This window comes from the organism of the source record quoted next, unplaced genomic scaffold (genome assembly GCF_019419815.1).
Source record: "Pyrus x bretschneideri cultivar Hongxiangsu unplaced genomic scaffold, Pyrus_bretschneideri_v1 Contig331, whole genome shotgun sequence".
In the NCBI taxonomy this organism is placed as follows: Eukaryota; Viridiplantae; Streptophyta; class Magnoliopsida; order Rosales; family Rosaceae; genus Pyrus; species Pyrus x bretschneideri.
Genome location: NW_025999648.1, coordinates 1 through 24,106, shown reverse-complemented (window position 1 = coordinate 24,106; position 24,106 = coordinate 1). Strand labels below are relative to the sequence as shown.

Below are 24,106 nucleotides of genomic sequence, written 5' to 3'. Positions count from 1 at the left end.
TGAAACCCGTTATTTTCGTGTCGTGTAAGAAATTGCCCGTTCTAATAAAAGGAAAAACCACCATGCATGTGCAACTAAGAGGATGGGAATTATAGACAAAGACAAAACCACCCTACAACCTTGAACGACGCTCCAATCCGATCACTCGGGTTAGTGAAAAACAGAATATTATGTACTGCACTAGGAAGCTAGAAAGTAATTATTTGCCTCCCCAACGAAACTTTCTTTTTGTTCATATTTTTTCTGGTTAGTGAAAAAGGTTAATGAAAAACAAAGGAAAGAGAGAACAAAGTAAGCATTGTCCATGACATCTCTCTATGTAAGTGGATCTCGCTTTGTAAGATGTTTGCCAGTGAATCTAGCACAAAAAAAGTTTTGTTCTAAACCAAATGAACAACTAGCAAGGCAAGTAACAAAATCCATGTACTATTGACTACTGAGGCATTCTTACATAGTTTCCAGATAGGAAGATACAATAATTAATACGATGTGTCCATTTAGGTGTGGGTGAGAGAATTTTTTGTTCAAATAAAATGCATGATATCTTTATCCCTATGAATCAACTAATTAATTAACATGTAGTCGTCATGCTATTATAAATAAAAAATGTCCAACAATGTTGTTGTTGCATATGAGAGATGCGACGAACATAATGACAAGTAATACAAATTAATTATTGGTCTCGCTAGTACAAATTATTTTATTGATACATTTTAAACAACTACATGAAAATGAAAACTAATTTAAAGATACAAGAGTAGTGCATTCACTAATTAATCATATCCCAAATCCCAAATAGAAGTTGAATCTTGGTCATAATTATGTGAAATATCTTCGGAAGAACGATTTAAATCCATGTTTCCCCTTTGGATCTCAAGTGCTCCATCCATAGCTAGATCATCATCATCAATACCACCTCCCCAATAGCTTGCTGATCCATAGCCGTCTGCCACTTTAGTACCACTGTTGTCATCAATCCGATTGGCCTTTTCTATCTCCATATTAATCCAATCCAACACACTAACAGCACCACTATTTTGATCAGAAGCACAAAGTGTTTGATCTTGATCTTGACCTTGATCATAGTCTGCCCTTGATTTCTTTTCCACAAACCCTAATCCCAAATCAATACTCATCATCTTCCTCTTTTCATTGCTAGTAGTAGCAGGCCACTTCAAATTCTTACCCTTTTTGTTTGAGTGATCTGAGATTTTGAGGCATTTCTCTTTAAGTTGTATGAGAGATTCTTCTTGGTTAACCACTTTGGACCAAATAGCAGTCTCCTTAGCAGTCATCTTATCTTGCAAACACTTGCTTTGCGTCACAAGTCTTCTCACTCTATCCGAATGAGGAGCCATGTGTTTGACCACAGCAGCCAAGGCACTCACTTTCCATGCCTTTTTAAGATCGTGGGGCTTCCGATAAGGAGGAGCGCCGTGCTCTACAGAAAGCCCTTGGTCCCCCCACCACATCTCCTTCCCTGTGGGCCACCACGGAGGAGCTAAACCCTTCTCCAGAGGGAACCTCCGCTGCGGTGGCACGCAGTGCTGAATCAGAGCAGAAAGAAGAGACCCTAAAGTAGTGTCTTGCAGTTCATGAAGCAAATGAGCATAAGAGCCATGATCCGACTCACCTTCAAATATCGGAGCTGGCAGATACTCGGCGATTGCAATGGGGGCGTTGTGGTCAAATCTCGCTTTGTCTTTCCACCACTCTCTTAAGCTATCAGAGGAGCCCGTCACTGGCTTTCCCTTCTCAGGCACAATCCCATATACAAAGCCCTTTGCTTTGCATACCTCCATGATTTTCACCATGTATTTAAGTATCGAATCCTGGGCTCTTGCCATTTTCTTTCTATGAGACCCTTCTTGCTTTGCCGACGACTCTGTAGGTTCTTCTTCTTCGTCTTCTTCTGCCTCAATGATTTTACGATTCTCTTTGAGCTTTTGTAAGCGAATACTATCCTTCCACATTCGCTTCTTAAGCTGGTCGTAGCTGATGTGATCTTCAGCTGCTTCTTCATCTTCTGCAACTACTCCAAGGCTTAGAGGATCAACTTGTACATGGAACTTTACCATAGTAGTACCAGTTGAAGTATTTGTGTCTCTATTGATATAAAGACGGTGTTACTAAGTTAGGTATATATAAACTACCTAGTCCAATGGCGGTGTGAACCAAATTACCAAATATAGAAACGGTGTGAAACCAAATTACTAAATATAGAAACAACAATGTGAAAGGCTTCTTTCCTTTTTAGATATGAAAAGTGAAAACAGATGGGAATGCGTGAGGCCAAGATTGGTATTAACGAGGTTGAGGGAGAAGTTTGGAGGATTCTGAAAATTTCAAAGAAACACGTGAGATTCTGAAGTAAGAAATTAATGGAGGGTGGTGCTGTACGTGGTATATAAGTTGTCACTCCAGCCTGAATGAATTTAATAATTTTCTACATCTTTTCATTCGAGCTCTAGATTTGTTTTTTATGGGTTTCTTTTTTTAGAAACTTTAATGAAAAGGGCTAGGCTTGTTGCAGTTTTATTAAATTAGAAATGTAATCGTGTAAATCCTATCAAATTTGGAATATCGCTTAAATTACATATTATCCTATTAGAGTTGTAATCCTATTGGGTACAGAATTTACCTTCCATACTATTATAAATAAAGACACAATTGGTGGAATAATACACATCTCACAATTACACATATCTCTTTCTCTCTACTGGGCTGCACCCCTTCTCCCTGTCCTTTATACAGTTCAACAAATTAGGCCTACAACACGTTATCAGCATGCTCTTGACGCTGCGCTAAAGAGAGTTTGTTACGTTTTAATCATTCTTTTTATGATTAATTTATTATTTTATTGAATTGATCTACATGTTATTAATTTAATTTAATTTTTCTTTGTTGAATGTGATATAGCGCATTGGAGATGCAATTCTGGCTTTCCGAGAAGGAATCTTCTACAAATTCAAAGGCTCAGTTGTTTTCTGCCAATCAGGTTCTTTTATAATAAATTAAAATATTTGAAATGACCTTGAAACATGAAAGCATTCACATGATGCATGAACCCCCTATATTTATATTTTCCTTCGGATATATATTGTATATGTTCATATATTTATCAATATATATACATATGGATATATATCTACAGACACACGTTCATGCATTACACAATTGTAAAATCGCTATAAGGAATTTGTGAGTCAAAGAATCGAAATAAAATAGAAGCATGATTTTTATTTTTAAAAAAAAAAAAAAAAAAAAAAAAAAAAACCCTAAAAATTTGATGAAAAAAAAAAGAAACAAAAAAACAAAGGGAAAATCGTTCAGCCAAGCTGCACCTAACTGGCCAAAAGCCAAGCTAAGCCTTGTTGCCACAGACAGCAGCCTTTTAGGCCTTTGCTGCGCACAGAACCCAAAGCCTACACGATGGGCTTCTCTTATCCGGTCCACCTTCCATCAGCCTCAAGCAGCTCATTGGGCTTATCCCCCTTATTTTCCCTCAGCCCGTGTTGCAGCATCAAGCCTGCTACTTTACTTATTGTTGCACACCGAGCCCTTGCCTAAAATAATGGGCCTATCCTATCAGCCTGAAGCTGCATTGATGAGCCCCTGCTCTTTGAACCACCTTATCCTATGGGCCATATTTTTTCTTTCTTTCTCGGCTTGTGGTTGTAGCAAGCATGCAAGCTTGCTTCTGCAGGTTGTTAGGCTGTCTGCTACACGAGCCCAGCCTGCAGCCTAATGCTGTAGGGCCTTGCCAAAAGCAGCAACCAACAATTTCAATGTTGGGCTACCCCTATTTCTCAGCCCAAAGCTATTTTGGCTTTTTCTTATTTTTTCAACCGCACCCATATTTTTGGTGCCTAATTTCATGGTTTTAACCAATTTTTTGGGCTTTTCTTTTGAATGGCTTGCAACCGTCTAGCCCAAAATTTGGCCTAAAACTTTGCATTATTTTGCTTCTATGATCGACCCTGAATGGTCTCAATCTATTGAATTAATTAAAGTGACCAACAATCCACTAATCTAACAAGACATCCAAAATTATTGACCTGAAGCCCACTTTTAGATATTAACGATTCAATATTTTATTTCTTTTTTTTTTTTAACTACTAACTCTCTTTCATATTCCCGAAGCATTCACACTTGAGTTCCTGAAGCAATCCAAATCCACTACACTTAATTGTATATTGTATTATGTGTTCTTATAGGTACCTCCTTTTACGAATTGGAAGTTCATAACTAAACTCGAACCTATAGTTTCGAATTTAGTGCTTTTGAAACCTAAAGTTTTCATAAAACAATACACCCATGAAAACCCGACTTTTTTCATGTAAACCATGTTTGAGAACTCGGATGTTCTAACTTTGATGCTTATGGATATCTTATTTCCATACCACCAATCACAACCTTGTTTCATCCATTCAGTGGATTGTCGAACGGTAACAAGTTTGATTTCACTGATTTGGACGTTTCTTGACTGAACCCACTTTATGTGGGTACAAGACGTGAATCTCCACTTGACTATCAAGAAGCTGAGTAACTATTGAAGCCAACAACGGCATGAAAGAGCTGACTAAGCCTCTGCCATGATCTTCATACGAAGACTTATGCCTGAAGCATAACAAACGGAAATACCTCCTAAAAGAGGATTCCATGGCTCTTTGGCTAACTCATACAAACCGTCTAATCATGAACAATATTGCTTGAAGCACACCATGATTACATCCATGAATGAATACGATTTTGAAGTTCGTAAATCTGATAGAATTTCACTAGAGAATACTTTAACTCCTCATTACTACCACAAATTCTCGTATCCGAAACTCAACCCTTCAGAATCTACTTCCATTTTTATGGAATGGATCATTGGTTATGCACCTGTTTGGGCCCTTACCAATGTCATAGAGGAGTACCATTAGGGTGTGTTTGTTGCACTGGACTATCTCAAACTGCATTAACTTCAGGGACTAAGCTAGCTTGGCTTGAGGACAAGATTGGTATTAACGAGGTTGAGGGATAAGTTTGGAGGATTCTGAAAATTTCAAAGAAACACGTGAGATTCTGAAGTAAGAAATTAATGGAAGGTGGTGCTATACGTGGTATATAAGTTGTCACTCTAGCCTGAATGAATTAAATAATTTTCTACATCTTTTCATTCGAGCTCTAGATTTGTTTTTTACCGGTTTCTTTTTTTTAGAAGCTTTAATGAAAACGGCTAGGCTTGTTGCAGTCCTATTAGATTAGAAATGTAATCGTGTAAATCCTATTATATTTGGAATATTCCTTAGATTAGATATTATCCTATTAGAATTGTAATCCTATTGGGTAAGGAATTTACCTTCCATACTACTATAAATAAAGACACAATTGGTGGAATAATACACATCTGTCTTTCTTTCTACTGGACCGTACCCAGGGCTGGCCCAGGCCCAGTGCTGGCAGGGCGATTGTCCGGGGCCCAAAATAATCGGGGCACCAAAATTATTAGGATGGTATATTTATATATGTTTTCATAAGAGTATAAATTTATCAAATTTTATTCAACGACAAAGAAATTTAGCTAAAATTGGTGGTTTTGTTGTTTGAAATTAATGAGGAAGTTTTGGGTTCAAAACACCATGTGTGTTTATTTACTTTTCAATTTTTACAAATTTCTTTTTATAAAAGTATAAATATATAAAATTTGGGTAAATGATTAAAAAGTTTAATTAGAACCAATGGTTTTTGTTGTTTAAAATTAACGAGAGGTCCTAGGTTCGAAATGCTAAGTGCATGTTTATGCTTTTCAATTTTTACGAATTTTTTTTTGGTTAATTTATTTTTAATTAGTAACTAGTAGCTATGTGAGGGCACATTTTTTGACCTCGCCCTGGGCCTCAAAAATCTCTAGATCGGCCCTGGCCACACCCCCTCTCTCTGTCCTTTATACAGTTCAATAAATTAGGCCTACAACACGTTATCAGCACGCTCTTGGCGCTGCGCTAAAGAGAGTTTGTTACGTTTTAATCATTCTTTTTATGATTAATTTATTATTTTATTGAATTGATCTACATGTTATTAATTCAATTTAATTTTTCTTTGTTGAATGTGATATAGCGCATTGGAGATGCAATTCCGGCTTTTCAAGAAGGATCTTCTACATATTCAAAGGCTCAGTTGTTTTTTGACAATCAGGTTTTTTATAATAAATTAAGATATTTGAAACGACCTTGAAGCATGAAAACATTTGCATGATGCATAAACCCCCTACATTTATATTTTCCTTCTGATATATATTGTATATGTTCATATATTTATCAATATATATATATTAACACACCCCGAACGAGATCAGGGCGTGCTGGCCGCCACGTGGAAAAGACGTAGCCATGTGCACAGTGCGGAAGCTAATAAAGTATTAACGTAAAAGTACAAATAAATAAAAACTAGCATACATAAGATAAAAGTAATAAGTGCTAGCGTAAGTGAGACACAAGTTCAGAGCAGAAAGCCTAAAGCAGTCCAAACTAAAATGACGCTACAACAGTACACCCGAAGGTGGACCTACGCTGGTGATCGTCTGTCAGAAATGCCGAGAAAGCCCTCTGGGAAACCACCGAACCTGCTAGGTAACTAGAACCTAGAAGGGCGCAAAACAAAAGCGTGAGTGGGCAAAAACAAAGCTTTTCGAAAACCATTTAATAAACAAGTTCTAACCCCTCGCCGTAAAACCTGTATACTTCCCAGAAAGTAAACATATGTACGTTTATATAGATATGCCAATCATGCTCAAGAATATGCCATGTTGGAACCTCAGAATGAAATGCAAGTGCTCAGGTATAAATCACATCAATAACATATAATCTGGCAGCCGGAGTCACCTAACGTGACCTGTACGGCTGCATCTAGAGCTCAAATCTCAATCACAATAACTAAACCTGTCCACAAGTCGGAACCACCTAAAGTGGTATGTACGACAGGCCTGGGTGTAATACATATAAACGCTCTAGTGCTACGATCACGTGAAGGCTGTGCGAATAATCGCGGGTCACCTACGAGTCGGAACCACTTAAAGTGGTCTGTACAACAGGACTGTGCACCTAACTTAGATCCAAGCTGAGCGTGTGGTGCGAGAGGTGAACAACACGTGAAGGACTGTGCCCTACTCTGGGCGGGAGCACTAACACCGGGGGTGCAGGTTATGAGCTCTCTAAGTATCTCGAATCACCATTTAAAAGTAAACATGAATAACACTTACCTGGCACTTACCTGTGCGTCCACAGCACCAAATATACATATGTATATAAAAACATACGCCCAATAATGCAACTAATAATGCATAAATGACGATAATATAATGCATGGCATATAACTAATAAACATTTAAATCAATTTCTGGGAAAATATAAGTATATAGGTATATACGGAAAACCAAAAGCCCACTCACTGGTAAGTGGAAGGGTCGTAGCCCCCCTGTCTCGAGTGACCACGCTCGTCCTCGGGATATGTCTCACCTATATGCGAAATAACTATAAAAACGTTAATTTTAAAGCACATAACCAAACTTTCGAAATAACTTCTCATACATTGCTCAAATGGAGTGTATGAATACACCAACGTGATCTACTCAACCTCATGAACATCCCCAAATTTTTAGAAAAATTTTCCACCGCCTCACGCGCCCCCACGCGCCGGCCACGCGCAGGCACGTGCCTGGCACGCTGACGGCGTCAACTGACGCCGTAAGGAATATTCTGTTATCCCTAACGGATTCTGTCAACGGCGTCAGGAATATTCCGTCAGATTTGACGGAATATTCCGTCTTCTTCCCCGGCGAGCCTCCGGCGCCGTCGCCGGCGCCGAAAAATCGCGAAAACTTTAAACTTCGATATCTCCTTCGTTTTTCATCCAATTTTCATAATTTTGGTACCAAAATGAAGCCTAGGACTAGAGGAACACAATCATACAACTTTCAAGGGTTAAAAACCACGAAATCTCACCTGCAAAATCGATCCAACACCGGCCAACTTCGAAACCAACGATCTCGACGTCCAATTCCTTCAAACGAACTACTCCGAGCCTCCTTGGGACCTCACCAAGCTTCCTACAAGCTTGAAATTTCCTAAAACGTGAGAAATCACGTGTGCATGAATAGTACCTCAAATCGGACATTGTTGAATCGACGTGAAAACAATGGAGTTCTTACCTGGAAATGGTATGGTTGGACTCGTACGAGCCTCACGAGCTCGAATATGTGCTTGGTTCCTTCGATCTGTGGGTGTTTTGATGTTTTTGGGTATGTGTCCGTACGTATATGGTGAATGGGAAGGGAAAGGGCTCGGGACAGAGACAGGGAAAGGGACAGAAGGGTGTGCAGGTGTGGGAGTGTGTGTGTGTGGCCCAAAACATGCCAACACAACACAAAAACAACCACTAAACGTAATGAAATCGAACTAGGGGCAAAATAGTCTTTTCACACGTACGCTTTTGATATTTTCGGGACGGGCTGTCACATATATACACACACGTTAATGCATTACACAATTGTAAAATCATTATGTGGAATTTGTGAGTCAAAGAATCGAAATAAAATAGAAGAATGATTTTTTTTTTTTAAAAAAAACCCTAAAAATTTGATGGAAAAAAAAAAGAAACAAAAAAAAAGAAGGAAAAGCGTTCATCCAAGCTGCGCCTAGCTGGCCTAAAGCCAAGCTAAGCCTCGCTGCCACAGAAAGCAGCCTTTTGGGGCTTTGCTGTGCACAGAACCCAAAGCCTACATGATGGGCTTCTCTCATTTGACAAGCCCGCCTTCTATCAGCCTCAAGCAGCTGATTAGGCATGTCCCCTTTATTTTCCCTCGGCCCGTGTTGCAGCAGCAAGCCTGCTACTTTACTTATTGTCGCACACTGAGCCCTTGCCTAAAATAATGGGTCTATCCTATTTGCCTGTAGCTACATTGATGAGCCTCTGCTTCTTGAACTTCCATATCCTATGGGCCATATTTTTTCTTTCTTTCTCAGCCCGTGACTGTAGCAAGCCTGCAAGCTTGCTTTTGCTAGTTGTTGGGCTGCCTACTACACGAGCCCAGCCTGCAACCTAATGTTGCAAGGCCTTGCCTAAAGCAGCAACCAACAATTTCAATGTTGGGCTACCCCTGTTTCTCGACCCAAAGCCATTTTGATGAGCCCTTGCTCCTTGAACCACCCTATCCGATGGGCCATATTTTTCCTTTCTTTCTCAGCCCGTGACTGTAGCAAGCCTGCAAACTTGCTTTTGCAGGTTGTTGGGCTGCCTGCTACACAAGCCCAGCTGGCATCCTAATGCTGCAAGGCCTTGCCTAAAGCAGCAGCCAACAATTTCAATGTTAGGCTACCCCAGTTTCTCGGCCTAAAGCCATTTTGGCTTTTTCTTATATTTTTCAACCCGCACTCATATTTTTGGTGCCCAATTTCATGGTCTTAACCAATTTTTTGGGCTTTTCTTTTGAATGGCTTGCAGTCGCCTAGCCAAAATTTGGCCTAAAACTTTGCATTATTTTGCTTCTATGATCGACTCCGAATGGTCTCGATGTATTGAATTAATTAAAGTGACCAGCAGTCTACTAATCTGACAAAACATCCAAAATTATTGGCTTGAAGCCCATTTTTAGACATTAACGATTCAATATTTTATTTCTTTTTTTTTAACGCTGACTTTCTTTCGTATTCCCGAAGCACTCGCACTTGAGTTCCTGAAGCAACCCAAATCCACTACACTTAATTGTATATTGTATTATTTGTTCTGACATGTACCTCATTTTACGAACTGGAAGTTCATAACTAAACTCGAACCTGTAGTTTCGAATTTAGTGCTTTTGAAACCTGAAGTTTTCATAAAACAATACACCCATGAAAACCCGACTTTTTTCATGTAAACCGTGTTTGAGAACTCGGATGTTCTAACTTTGATGCTTATGGATATCTTATTTCCATACCACCAATCATAACCTTGTTTCATCCGTTCAGTGGATTGTCGAGCGGTAACAAGTTTGATTTCATTGATTTGGACATTTCTTGACTGAAACCACTTTATGTGGGTACAAGATGTGAATCTCCACTTGACTATCAAGAAGTTGAGTAACTATTGAAGCTAACAATGACATGAAAGAGCTGACTAAGCCTCCGCCATGATCTTCATACAAAGACTTATGCCTGAAGCATAACAAACGGAAATACCTCTTGACAGAGGATTCCATGGCTCCTTGGCTAACTCATACAAACCGTCTAATCATGAACAATATTGCTTGAAGCACACCATGATTACATCCATGAATGAATACGACTATGAAGTTTGTAAATCCGATAGAATTTCACTAGAGAATACTTTAACTCCTCATTACTACCACAAATTCTTGTAGCTGAAACTCAACCCTGCAGAATCTACTTCCTTTTTTAGGGAATAGATCATTGATTAGGCACCTATTTGGGCCCTTACCAATTTCATAGAGGAGTACCATTAGGGTGTGTTTGTTGCACTGGACTATCTCAGACTGCACTAACTTCAGGGACTAAGCTAGATCGGCTTGGCATGGACTAAGTAGTATAAGAATAATAAAGCGTTTGGTGTGGTGCCGAACTAAGTCATGGACTAAGTTATTTTTAAACCTTACATAATTTTTTGTTACTTTTTAATCATTTTATTAATATTTGATTATTTTTAACCAAGATACTTTCACTTTATTCAATACATCTTCCACCAACCCATTGAAATCCTATTTCAATAGAGTTCCAGAAGACCCCTTCCAAGCTCTACCAACCCCACTAAAATCCCATTTCCATTAAAATTCGTTCCAGATATTTTCACTCTACATGAATTAATCCTGGGAAGTTTCAGATGAACTGCATCTCTCCACTCTCTCCCTTAAAATCTCATCGATTTTCCCAAACAAAAAAAAATCTCTTTTAAATCTCTCTTTTTTTTTTCCATGATTTTCTCTGTGATTTTGGCGAAGCATTCTGCCCATTTCAATCCTCCATTTTTCCTCTCAAAGCTTGTTCGCAACTTCTTCTACTATACGAGCACTGGTTTGACTGCGAGCTCGAAGTGCAGCAAGACAAAACAAAGGGAAGTAAATGATCTTAGCAATCCATTGGTTTTTGAGGGGACTCATTAAGAACCTTTAGTAAGGGACTTAGTCTAGGCGAGTCCCACTTAATCTCATTAAAGTTAGTCTCTGTGTGTAACAAACACAAGATTTCATTGACTCTTATTCTAGTCTAGTCAAGTGAAACTTAGTGAGGTGAAATAAACACACCCTTTTAGTAGTCAATATGTGAGACTAATTTTGCTCCACCAAACACCTTTGGAAGAGCAGAATTTTGACATGATTGGCCATGTTGACCGAATCCACTTTAGTACATTTTGGTTTACAATGTGAACATTTTTTTATGTTCTTGGATTCTCCTTTGGTGTTTGTTTTAGTTATAGATAATTTTATCGATATTGTCCTCGAGTATGAGTTAATTGAATCATGTTTCTTAACACATGTGACCAAATTCAATTAAACATGTGATTAGGTACAAATGTGGGAAAGTTAGTTGTCTTGATGAATGCGATACTACACACTAATTTTATACGTAAATTACATTTCTAGCAATGACTTCAAGTCTATCCAACTTGATTAAGAGCTTTGGCATGCTCCTCATTGTATGAATGGTACTAAATTACCATTTAAGAGACCTTGTATTCTCCCTGTTTTGGAATAACATCGTTGAGTCTTAAAGATATTTGACATGGCAATAATCATGAATGAAACCACTAATGAAAAATAGAGAAGAATATTTTTGCACCACCTCCAAACATGAGCTTGAAGCTTTGTTTAGGGGCTAATGGGCTGCCTCCCAATTGGGAACAGGCCACATGTGGCCGGCCTGGAGCCTGATGATTGAGCAGTTTACTTGCATTGGCACGACCGTTTGGAACACTTAGGCTCCAGACCGAAATTAATGATGTTGTGCTTACAAGAACACTTTGCCAAGCCTATTTATTTGGGAACTTCGATTTCTATATCATCACTCACAAAGATACAAACTGACCCTCTTTTCATAGTGGATTTAAGGGAATATATATGGACTAATCCAACTAAAATACGACCATATAAATACTTATGGTTTTGGTTGATGAATCGACAAATTGGTCACATGTTTGTCCACACACATTACTGCTAAACCTCCTAGCTATTATTAAAGGTTCACCACCCTACTTATCCATAAAGTCTGGAAGACTGGATAATGCCGAAGAATTTATATTGAAGGTTTTCAATAAGTATTGCACGTCTTTTTGGGTTTATAATTGAACATCGAATTCCCATGTTCACCCCACAACAGCCTGGCAGAGGGATCATAAAGTGCAATTTAAATGATCACCCGAACCTTGGTGAATGCACCAAGGTTTTAGTTTCTGCCTAGGGCTATGCAGTCTTATATGCAGCTATATTGATCTGCCTTGAAGCCTATTGTCATCCAATCTTTTTCGACATTACAATTGGTAACTAGGTACAAACTGATGTTTCGTACTTACGATTTGGGTGTGCATTCTATGTGCCAAGTTGTGCTGCCGTAACGAGCCAATATGGGTCCTCACATAAGGTTGTGAATCTTTGTCGATTACGATTCTCCTTCACACTAGCTCTATTAAAGCCCTTACATGCAATCTTTTTACCACTCATTTGTGGATTATCATTTCAATGAGACAGTCTTCCAACTGTTAGGGGGAGATAAGAACGTCAACATTCTTGTAGAACGGAGTGAATTTGCGTGGACATAGCCCACTATGTCTCATCTCTATCCATGTATCGCACAAGTGTGATAAGCAAGTGCGATGTATTCTAGCTTCCAGAATGTTGCTTTAGATGCATTCCTCTGATCTAGCTAAAGTGACGAGATCATATACCAACTATAAACATGTCTGCAAGGATAGACGTACTTAATGGACGTCGAGTTAACATCCTCGAAGGGTGTGCCACCCCTATTGGACAGTTTAGACGCCCCTGTTAAATGGTCTGGTACACCGACAGATAGTTAATCAATCTATCTCAACCTGAAGCACGATAGATTACTCGGTTCATAGGATTCACTTCAGTAAAAGAGGAAGGTCACAGTACAAAATGAATCCATGCTCGATTGCTATCTCAAATGATTTCCATCTCATGAGATTAATCCGGATTACTCCCGAGACTTGAAATTCTTGGTCTAGTATACTAGTTTGGATTAGATAATGGAATTGGAATGAGATTATCATCGATAATGTTTTCACTTATATGGTAGCTACTGACGTAAATGAAAAGCAACAATATCGAACCGTGTTCCTTACCACAATGTGTTTGGACTTATAGTTCCTAACTACCGAAGGTAACCATGTTATGCTACAAGTGGGAAAGGAAGCGTAATGAGATGAATGAAATAAGTGTGATATGATGCACGTCTTACGACGCAAAGTTTCTCTCAAACGTCCTATGATTGATTGCAGCATTATGAAATGTGGTTAGTGTTTCTCTATGGGGATATTGATACGAAGATTTACATGTAAGTTCTTGAAAAATTACATGGACTGGTTCAAATAGTTCCAAACCATGGAACACCCTATTAACTCATTTGAGGCGTTCACTTACAGATTAAAGCAATCTAGAAGATGTGGTATACCCATCTAAGTGATTATTTGATCATTTAGGGTTTTAAAATATACCCTTGCGTGTTAAGCTATGAAGTCATATTCCAAATTTCTAGAGTTGTAGTTTAAGTCAATGAAATGAATCTCACTAAGACTCTGCAAGAGCTTGAGAAAACTGCCTAGCACCTGAGACGGACTTCGAGATGAAGGATCTTGGGAAAACTTGTTTACACCTTGGCTTGAAGCTCAAGCGTTGTTCTGACGATACTTTGGTCTACCAGTCAAACTATACCCCGAAGGTGTTACCTTTAAGTATACTTATAATCTTCCATACGTTATATGCAAATGAGACCCTTGAAGAGGTTATGGAGTCTGAAGTTCCATATCCGAGTTCAACTTTTTTCGCTTTGTTATACTTTGCTCATTGTGTTAGATAGGTCATTTCCTTCGTTGTTGATCTATTGGTAAAGATTCAGCACTGCGCCCTTACACGTAACCACTGAATTAGTATTAAAGACGTTATTTCCGCTACCATGAAGGTACTACGGATTTGGGCTAATCCCAACACATTCCGAGTGGATCCGAACCCCTGGTCCTTGGAATGATGCTTGCCTTATTTATTATGTTGACGCTAGTTACTTATCAAACCCGCACAAGGCACATCCCCAAATGGTTATGTCTTTACCGTTAGGGATATCACAATAACTTTGGAGGTCCATAATATGACCTTAGTTGCGAAACCTTCAAATCGTTCCAAGACTCACCTCACTTCACTTTGCCACACATGAGACATGGTTGAGAGATCTTGTTGAGTATATTTGAAGTACTTGTTGTTTTCATCCATCATTGAGTCCCAACGACGATCCATGAAGACTATGTCGCATGTATCCACCCAACCAAGACATGATACATCAACGAAGTTAACGTTGAGATATATTGTGTCTACATCTACATCAACAAAGCACCAAGAGATTGAAGTCATGCAAGTCGATCCTAAACAACCTTGCCGACTTTTACATGACATCACTACGGAAGTTAACCTTCCAGAAGCTTGTCCGAGGAATTGGTATGCCTAACTATTCATATCCAATGCTTGTAGTTCTCATTTGGAAGTTCTGTCAAACTCAGGGGGATATCCAGAAGTATATTCACTTGATCTTAATGTACTCTTTGTCCCTATGATTATGAGCATTTTTTTCTCACTAGGTTTTTTTCTACCTAACTAGGTTTTGATGAGGCATCCATCCTAGGCTAATCATACCCTTGTGAGCTTTTCTACTTGTGTCCAGAAAACGTATAGTTTTGACTTACTGCAACTTCTCACTTTTCTCCTTAGTCTATGGGTTTTGTACCAATCTTATGTTTTAGCATAGCAAGGTTTTGTGAGTTTTACTACCAATGCATACTTTCTTTAAATTTGAGACTCGCATTTGCTCATTCTGTCGACGACTTCATTAACTGTTCTACCTCAACTACTGAAGACCTGATGTGATGTTTTGTTTGAATATTTACACACTCGAGGGGGAGTGTTGCAGTCCTATAAGATTAGGAATGTGATTGTGTAAATCCTATCATATCTGGAATATCTCTTAGACTAGATATTATCCTATTAGAGTTGTGATCCTATTGGGGTAAAGAATTTACATTCCCTACTACTATAAATAAAGGCACAATGGGGTAGAATAACACACACCTCGCAATTACACATCTCTCTTTCTTTCTACTATGCCGCACCCCCTATCTCTGTCCTTTATACAATTCAGTAAATTATGCATACAACAAGATTAAGTTTATTTTAACCAATATCATCATATAACTATATTTAATAAAAATGACAAAAGTTTAACATAATAAAATAAAATAAAGTAATAAAAAACTGACGTGCGAGACTCTCTCATCTTCGTCACTATTTCTTAAATTGAGCCTACCTATTTCTTAAATTGAACATGGGTACTATTTATGAAACTGAACAAGGGTTGGCGTGCCCCTTTGCACATGCTTTTGGTTTTTTTTTTCTTTATTTTGTCATTATCATTAATTAAAGTTATTAAATTACTTCTAGTTAAAATTCAAAGTTTTGAAACTTTTTTCATTAGTTTTATTTTATTTTTGGTAAATTACATTTTACACCCGTACAAATGTAATCTCATAAAATATCTTTAAAATATTTCAATCTCATACACTTACTTACATTTCATTACAATTTCATACCTCTGTTAAAAATTATGTTAAGTTTATAGTTAACTGATGATGTGGCAATCAAAATTTTCCACATAGATAAAAAAAAAATTATAAATAGTATAAAAATATATATAATTTTTCTCATGTCAAGTGGGCCCACCTTTCAATATGCATCTCAGGCCATCTCCAATCGACGGGTCAAGAGGGCTAGAAGACCAAAAATAGCCCGAAAACCGTCTCTAACCAAGGGCTAAGACAAAGGGCTCATGGGCCCCACTGGACAAAAAATGGTCAAAGGGCCAACCGGCTAGCCCAACCTAGCCAGCTAACCAGCCTCGGGCTGGGCTAGAAATTTGAATGTAACAGCTAGTTGACGTTAGCTTGCCGTTATATTTGAATTTTTTTTTTTGGGCCAAAATTTTTAAAAATATTTAATTATAGGCCCAAATGTGATTTGTTCAAAGTTGGGCGTTGGAATGTGGTTTTTATAAGCATGTTTGGTTACTTAAATCTCTCCCACAGCTGATGTGGGACTCACCCACCCACTTCCATTTTTGTTTTTTTTTTCTACTTCCTCTCCGACAGCCGATGTGGGACTCTCCCACCCACTTCCCTTATTTTATTTTATTTTTTTATTTTTTTTATACTCTAAATAAAACCTCACATTTGACTTGAAATATATAAGTTGTATTTTTTAAATTTTACTTGTAGTTATTAAATTTAAGTTGTAATTTTTAAATTTAAGTTGTTGTAGTTTTTAAATTTAAATAATAAATTATGTTTGGCCCTTTGGCCCTCGATTGGAGGTGGTTTTTTGTGACAGGGTTAAAACAAGCCTTATTACCCTTTGGCCCTCAATTGGAGGTGGTAAGAAATATGATCTTGTACTGTTCATTAAAATATTAATTTTTTGAAGGACCAGAGGGGTAAAACCAGCATTCAATTGGAGAAGGCCTAATATCCCTTTGCATCTCTCTTCAAGAAGATCATTACCTAGGCGGCATCTTCGTCGCCATCCTCGCCCATTCACAGACATTGTCACCACTGCCACGTCTTTGAGCCCCTTCACCGCCATGATGCTTTCATCTTCTAACACCACCTTGTACGTTGTCCCCAGGCTCTTTTCCCCCAACATCTTTGCGGACACCCACATCAAATCCTCCAACTCAAACTGCTACCTCCGGTCCAAAAACACCAACTTGCTTTTGTCTGTCAGGGGTGGTTTAGAAGTGAGAGGCGAAGAGGGTCTAGCTATGTAATGACAGGTGTAGCACGGGTAGGACGATGCGGCCATGGAAGCATATGAATGTAAACCCTAGAAATTGCAAGGAATGTGGGAAATATGATTTCTTTATTCCATTTTAGAAATTGAGAAAATATTGAATCATTATTGTAGGGGATCCCTGAAATTGGAATTTCGGAAGTTCAGATTGTCGAGTGGGATTGGAAGCCTTAGTAGGGGATCCCTGAAATTGGGGGTCTATTGTTTGACCAAATTGAAAAACGAGAGGCAATCGTTGAGCCCAGGCCAACGTCGAGGATGAAGGCGTGGAGGCCACCGTGGCCTTCGAGGTTGAGAGTGAATGGGGCAAAGCTGTTTTAAGCGAGGAAGATCAGGGTCTTGGAACGTCTAGATAGTGTCGTTGTCATAGCCGTGGACCGTGAAGTGCAATGTGTTCTTATTGCTACTCCAATAACGAAGTGCAATAGCTGCTTGCTGCTTACTACTGCTCCAATAATTGAGTGTTACATAAAGAAAGCAATGCATCACAAGCATACGAGGCCTGCCTCTTGTTGTTTTTTTTTTTAGTATAATTTTTTTAAAATAAAATACTAAATGAATTGAATTGAATTTTTTTCAATTCCTAAGTATTTTTTATTATTTGTTTGGCCATGTTGGACAAGTTGGCAGCCATGTGAGCATAAGTGTGGACTTTAGATTTTGCCATGTCATTAGTTAAATGTAAACTTAACTTAATTTTGGGAAGTGTTATTGGCACTCCAAAAATCTCATTCTACACTCCTCACAAGTATATTTTTCTTTCCTAATATAGAAAGTTTGGAGTGTAGAATGAGATTTTTGGAGTGCTAATAACAATTCCCTTAATTTTTAACAGATGTATGAAATTGTAATAAAATGCAAGCAAATATATGTAATTGAAATGTTTTAAAAATGTTGTATGAGATTATAATTGTATCAAAACTTAAGGATGTAAAATGTAATTTTACCCTTTATATTTTTTATTGTGTGGATGCATGTAGGGCAAGTTTTGATGAAAATAATTTAAGGCCTAGGATGATTTTGATTAGTGAGGACGCAAGAAAGTTGCATCATTGTTTTCCAAAAAAAAAAAAAAGGAGAAATTTGCATCAACATGCCTAAATTTAGGCCCAAGAAAATAAAATAAAATAAGAAAAAAAAAAGAAAGAAAGAATGAGAAATTTAACGAAAATCTCTCGTTACTATTTATTTTAATAAAAAAATCATATTTTTTATACTAAAAAATTAATTATGATACTATTTATTCACCTTTTTTTTTATTTTTTATGTTAAAAATCAAAATTTTCAAACATTATTAAAAAAGAAAGAAGTGTGAAGAGTGATGCAGAGGAATGAGGATCCTCATTTATCAGAGGGGTAGAGTGTCAGACGGAGGCAGAGGGAGATAGAGGAGGCGACCGAAAGAAGAAAAGAAAGAGGAGGCTCGGCAGATTGGAGTGGAGCTGCGAAGGCACTTGGTTGAGTGGTGATTCTGATTTGTCTTCTTTCTATGATTAATTTACTGATTGGTTTTGATTCATTTTCTCATTAGTTGATGTTAATTTTATGGGTCATTGAATTTAGGGCTTAATTTTGGTAAATATGGGTTTCAATTGCGTTCACTACGCCCCTATTAGATTGCTTTTGAGTTGAGATTTTGAATCAATATTGTATATATGTAGTCTGAATGTATGTGCAAAACTATAGTAATTTATATGAATTACTATCAAATTTGAGGGATATTGTTTTCTTTTTTAATCTTGTAATTTGAAGGTTCTGGTCATGTTTTGCAAGCTGGGTTGTCTATGGAATTGGGTCATGTTGCGTATTATCTATTGAACTTTTTTTGACACGCAATTTTCTAAACTAGCATGCTTTCAGCAGGTTTGGATCGATTAGAGTTGTACTTTGGTGGTTACTGTGGTTGGTTCTGTTCTTTTGAGCAATCTGGTTTGTCTAAGGATTTGGGTCACCTGTGGATTTCATTTTTATGATAATGAGTGGAAAAGTGAAGTCCATAGTGATTCAAACTCCGGTGCAGGGGACAGAACTGTTGGAAAGTGGTATTTTTTTTTAAAAGCAGTGGTTTTGGGTCGATTAAAGAGTTCTATTTTTGGTTGTTATGTGCTAAGCTTGTTGCTTATTACACCATAAAAATATCAATTTTTGGTTTTGTTCTAAATGACTCTCTGAATATGTTGTACTTGTTATGTTTTCTGTATTTACTCATTAGCTTTTGTCTACCCTTTTGTGGAGCAGATGTGATTTTACATCTGTGTAAAAATTTTGGCACTGCAAAGACATTATGGCACTGAGGAAGAAATTGTGCAAGAGTTCCAATTTCAATGGCAAAATTATGTACAGCTTTGCAAGGTATTACAGCTCAAAGATGGACTTAAGGAAGCTAAAGCCTATGATTCAGAAGAGAATCCAAAACCGGGCTAAAGGTTACCCAGTGCCTGCCATGGTACCAGTTGGCCAAGGAGGTCCTTGATTCCCGGAGGCTTGTTATGCAAGGTGTCTCTACTCTCCTCAAAATGATACCAGTTTTGGCGTGCAAGTAAATCCCTCGTCTGCCAAGTATTTATTGCTTTTACTTTTTAAATACTTTTTTAAGGGATGCATATGAACTTTTAAGCTTTGAATTACCGGGCACTTTATTGTTCTATCACATAGTTACTGATGTATCGTGGAAGAATATCGACTTTGAAGCTCCAGAGTTTATGTTCTGATTTCTTGTTTAGGAACAATTTGGCCACTTTATCTGCCATGTTCCTGACTCCTGAGCTTCCTAAATGTTATTTTGAGAGCTGTGTTTTCAAAAATAGAGTTATCTAATTAACCCTCTGGTCCCTACTGCTCTATTTGAACAATTTCTGTCACTCAAAAGAAAAGCCTACTTTTTGCAGGTTCTGTCCAAAGTGTATATAGGTGAGAAAGGCCACTTAATTCAGACTTGTTGTGGTTTCAAACATTGTGGCAAGAATCGGGTTCATGAATGGATAGTTGGTGGTTTGAAAGATGTGCTTGTTCCAGTAGAGGCATTTCACCTTAAGCACATGTTCCAGGATATTATAAAACACCATCAGAGGTTTGATTTTGAACATGTTCCCGCAGTTGTGGAGCTATGCTGGCAAGCTGGTGCGAATGATGGAAATCATTTAAATTGGAACTCAGGAAGTGATTGCCTTGGTGTTGATGGAGCTGAGTTTTTGTCACCCGATGAGCTGATTCTGGTTGCCAGTGGAACTTTGAGGGCATGGGAAATATTTAGAGATGGTGTGGAAAAGTTACTGATGGTTTATCCAGCAAAAGTCTGTAAACATTGTTCAGAAGTTCATATTGGGCCATCTGGCCATAAGGCTCGACTTTGTGGAGTGTTTAAGTATGAAAGTTGGCAGGGAACCCATTTTTGGAGAAAGGCAAATATGGATGATCTTGTGCCTCCAAAGACTGTATGGCGGCGGCAGCCTCAAGATCCTCAAGTACTTTTGAATGAAGGGAGGGGATTATATGGGCATACTGCGGCAGTGGTAGAACTTGCACAGAGGCAGGTGCCATTGCACCGCCAATGTATCACTGTATGATGAAACTGCAGGGTGTAAGTACCTCACTTGGAGATCAAAGATTGCTCCACCCAAACGCTCAAATGTATATGTCGGTTGATTCCAAGGTAATTGAACCCAGCAGAAGCTCCCTAGGGCTGCCAGATCGCAGATGTGTGCAGAATTGGAAGCTGTGATGCTTGGTGATGTAAAATGGGAAAGTAAAGCCCCACAGAAGCTCCCTTAGTAGATCGCCTTATCTTCATTCTTGAGAGTGATTGTAACATCAGATGACTGACAACGGAGTTCAAGATGGATCGCAACATCAACTGAACGCGTATTGCCCCCTTTCAGTTGGAGCATGAAACGGCAGAGCAAATTGTAGTTTTGCTTAAGCTATTGACGCAGAAACAAGAATGCATAGTAGAAAGAGTGAAAGCATGAAAGGAGTTAAGCGCATCCGAAATTTAATTAGGCTTTTCTTGTATTTGATGATGTTATAGATGGTTAATACAAAATAATTGAATTGCGTAACGAAATTGAATATAAATTTTCAGTGCTAATGACTAGTATAAGATTGATTTTCAGTTACAGAACTACTATTGTCTTGCATATTAATATCCGCTGCGATGGACTGTCCCTTTGAATACGTATATGGAATCTCCATCTTCCACACCATGCGACCTGAGGCTGCAGTTTTCTCGCATAGTCATCTGCCTATGAATGAACAAATAATCGTCAATCGGAAGAAGTTTTCTGCTCAGAAGCAGTTGCCTCAGCTCATTAACTGTGTTCGAGTCCTTGATTCTCACCGGAATGCTGGTCGCATTGAGCAAACTCGAGGATGTTTGAACCACAAGACTCAACCTCCTCGACGGAGGGTCACTCTTTATTCGATTCATGGTCTTGAGCAACAAAAGTATCTCGGAAAATTCATTAACACCGTACTCACTCAAGTTGCAAAAATCGTTTTCCAACTCAATTCCACAGAAAAAGAGAGAGATTCTTTTGATGGGTGTGCCATCAATAATGTGGATTTTCTCTTTAAGGCCGTACACAGTTTCTGTTCTACTCACTTGTATCTGGTGCTGCTTCCCTGAAATTTTTATGATAACCGGAATGGTAGTCGGTTCCATGGATTTGACGGTGAGGTCGATTTTTGTACCTGGTGTGACAATTGGATAATCTTCCATGTCTAGTCCATCTACCAACTCCCATCCACATACTGCTAGGGTCTGTGAAGCCATTGGGATGCCCAAGAGCTGTTCCATCTTCCTTTTGATTTCAACAACTGATTCTTTGAGACCTACTTCCAGGGTAAATTCATGCCCCCATACATCAATTATTACCCTCATTGTTTCACCACATGTAAGTTTGAATCCAGAACGCAGTAGTTGTCAAATTATCTTTCAAGAATGGTAAAGAATGGTTTATAAGTTCAAAAAGTGGGTACTAGAGTCATGTCAAACTCATGAGTATCCCGTCATTCTACATGTATGCTGAATTCATTATAAAAGCATCAACAATTTTGAACAGGAGCATGAATAATTTATGAAGGATATGCTGCTCCTATCCCCTCCCCACCCCCCCCCCCCCCCAACCCCCACACACACATATGGTAGTAGTAAAGCTCCGTTTCAAGTCTTCCGAGCTTAATTTTTTCCGTTATAATGGAGTAATTGAACATTTGATCTAACCTAATCTTAACTCATTTTCTATGTCCAGATTATTTACAAAATATGGGGATTTGGTCTAGAGAAAATTAGAATTAGATGCCTCATTTTTTAGACATTTATTTACTAAACTCATCTTTCCAACTTTTGATTAAAGCGCTTTCAGCTTTGATTAAAAGGAAAACTAATGAAAATGATTTGAAAACTTTGAGTTTTAACCAAAAACCATGTAATAACTTTATTTAATGGTTAGGACAAAGCCCAATACTAAATCAATCTAATTAAAATAGCCCAAATATTGAGTTTACGATTTTATCCCTAACGGCAAGCTTTTGTCCGTTAATCTCTCTTCATTGTGGATCTCTCTCATATTCTCTCCCCCATTTTTTCCTGACATTCAAAACCTTCCATTTTTCTTTCTAATCTCGCATAGCAACTCCATTTTTATCACTACGTAAAAACCACAGCTTCGACCCCAAACCTAATTTTGAGCCGTCTCCATCTCTGTGAAAATCGGAAACAATCTCTTACAAGCAAAACGGTATGATTTTGTCACTCTCTCTCTCCCTCCCTCCCAAAATTTCTCACTCTCTCTCTCTCTCTCTCTCTTGTCTCTTCTCTATAAAGATGAGCAAGGGATTTGCACTTTCACCAACATCGGCAAAAAGGCCAAAGGTGAATTTCTACCCTTCCCTCCTCATTCATCTGATTATTAACCTTTCAATTTGATGAAGAAGAAAAGAAGAATTCGAGGTACTATTTTTCAATTTTTCTTCTTCAGTGGAGTTCATCGTTTGTTTCTCCAGAAAATAAATTTGAGATTTGTTAGCTTTTTGTTCAATTTTTTTCAGATACAATGTATTTTTTTTTTTCCAGATACAGTTTTGCCAACATTTTTTTTTTTCTTCCAAAAACAGTGTTATTTTTTTTTTTTCCAGAAACAATGTTATATTTTGGTTTTTTTTTCCTTCAGATACAATGTTTGTTTGTACACAAACAAAACAAACATTGTATCTGATTATTTTTCCTGAAACAATGTTATATTTTGGTTTTTCAAGAAACAGTTTTATGTTTGGTTCTTTTTTTTTTCCAGAGACAATGTTAGTTTTTTCCAGAAATAGTGTTATTTTTTTGTTTTTCCATAAATAGTTTTATATTTTGGTTTTTTTTTTTTTCCAAAGACAGTGTTAGTTTTTTTTTTCTAGAAACAGTGTTAGTTTTTCGCTAGTTTGTTTCGATAGTGGTTCTAATATTTTTCCATAAATAGTTTTAATTTTCCAGAAACAGTGTTAGTTTTTACACAAACATTGTATCTGATTTTTTTCTAGAAACAGTGTTATTTTTTTGTTTCCAGAAACAATGTTATGTTTTGATTTTTCCAGAAATAGTGTTATGTTTTTCCAGAAACAGTTTTATATTTTGGTTTTTTTTTTCTTTTTCTTTTAGAGACAAAGTTAGTTTTTTTTTTTTTCCAGAAACAGTGTTAGTTTTTCTTTGATTTGTTTCAACGATGGTTCTGGTGCGTTTTGCACTTCTTTTTCTCCAATTTGTTCACATGGAGGTTCTAGTATGTTTTCCACATATTTTTCGCCGGTTTGTTCCGATGGAGGTTTTGGTACGTTTTGCACCGTTTTTTTGCCAGTTTGTTTCAACAGAATTTTTGCCATTGAACTTGTTTCTGCGACTTTGTTCCGATGAATGCTTCCTTTTTCAACTTTGATTTGGTGGTTTTTGAAATGGGGGAATTCGATTTGATAGGAAGACAAAGAATTATTATGGCAGTTTCGCGGTGGTTTGAGGTTGGTGAAGAG

General features: G+C 37.8%; 2 protein-coding genes and 1 pseudogene across 2 annotated transcripts; 1 reads left to right on the top strand and 2 right to left on the bottom strand.

Moving 5' to 3' along the window:
* Positions 1-773: 773 nt before the first annotated feature.
* LOC103937279 (putative ETHYLENE INSENSITIVE 3-like 4 protein) lies at positions 774-2,095 on the bottom strand. Its single transcript, XM_009347206.2, has one exon. It carries the CDS (start codon positions 2,076-2,078, stop codon positions 774-776), a length of 1,305 nt encoding a protein of 434 aa, XP_009345481.2. The 5' UTR covers positions 2,079-2,095.
* A 16,321-nt stretch (positions 2,096-18,416) lies between these two features.
* Positions 18,417-21,185, top strand: LOC103937272 (annotated as a pseudogene).
* A 51-nt stretch (positions 21,186-21,236) lies between these two features.
* LOC103937273 lies at positions 21,237-21,977 on the bottom strand. The gene has a single exon (XM_009347200.2). The coding sequence runs from the start codon at positions 21,975-21,977 to the stop codon at positions 21,237-21,239; it is 741 nt and encodes a 246-aa protein (XP_009345475.1).
* Positions 21,978-24,106: the final 2,129 nt, after the last annotated feature.

Coding starts and splice junctions, on each gene's coding strand:
- LOC103937279 (XM_009347206.2), bottom strand. CDS start 2,078: ATGGTAAAGTTCCATGTACAAGTTGATCCTCTAAGCCTTGGAGTAGTT.
- LOC103937273 (XM_009347200.2), bottom strand. CDS start 21,977: ATGAGGGTAATAATTGATGTATGGGGGCATGAATTTACCCTGGAAGTA.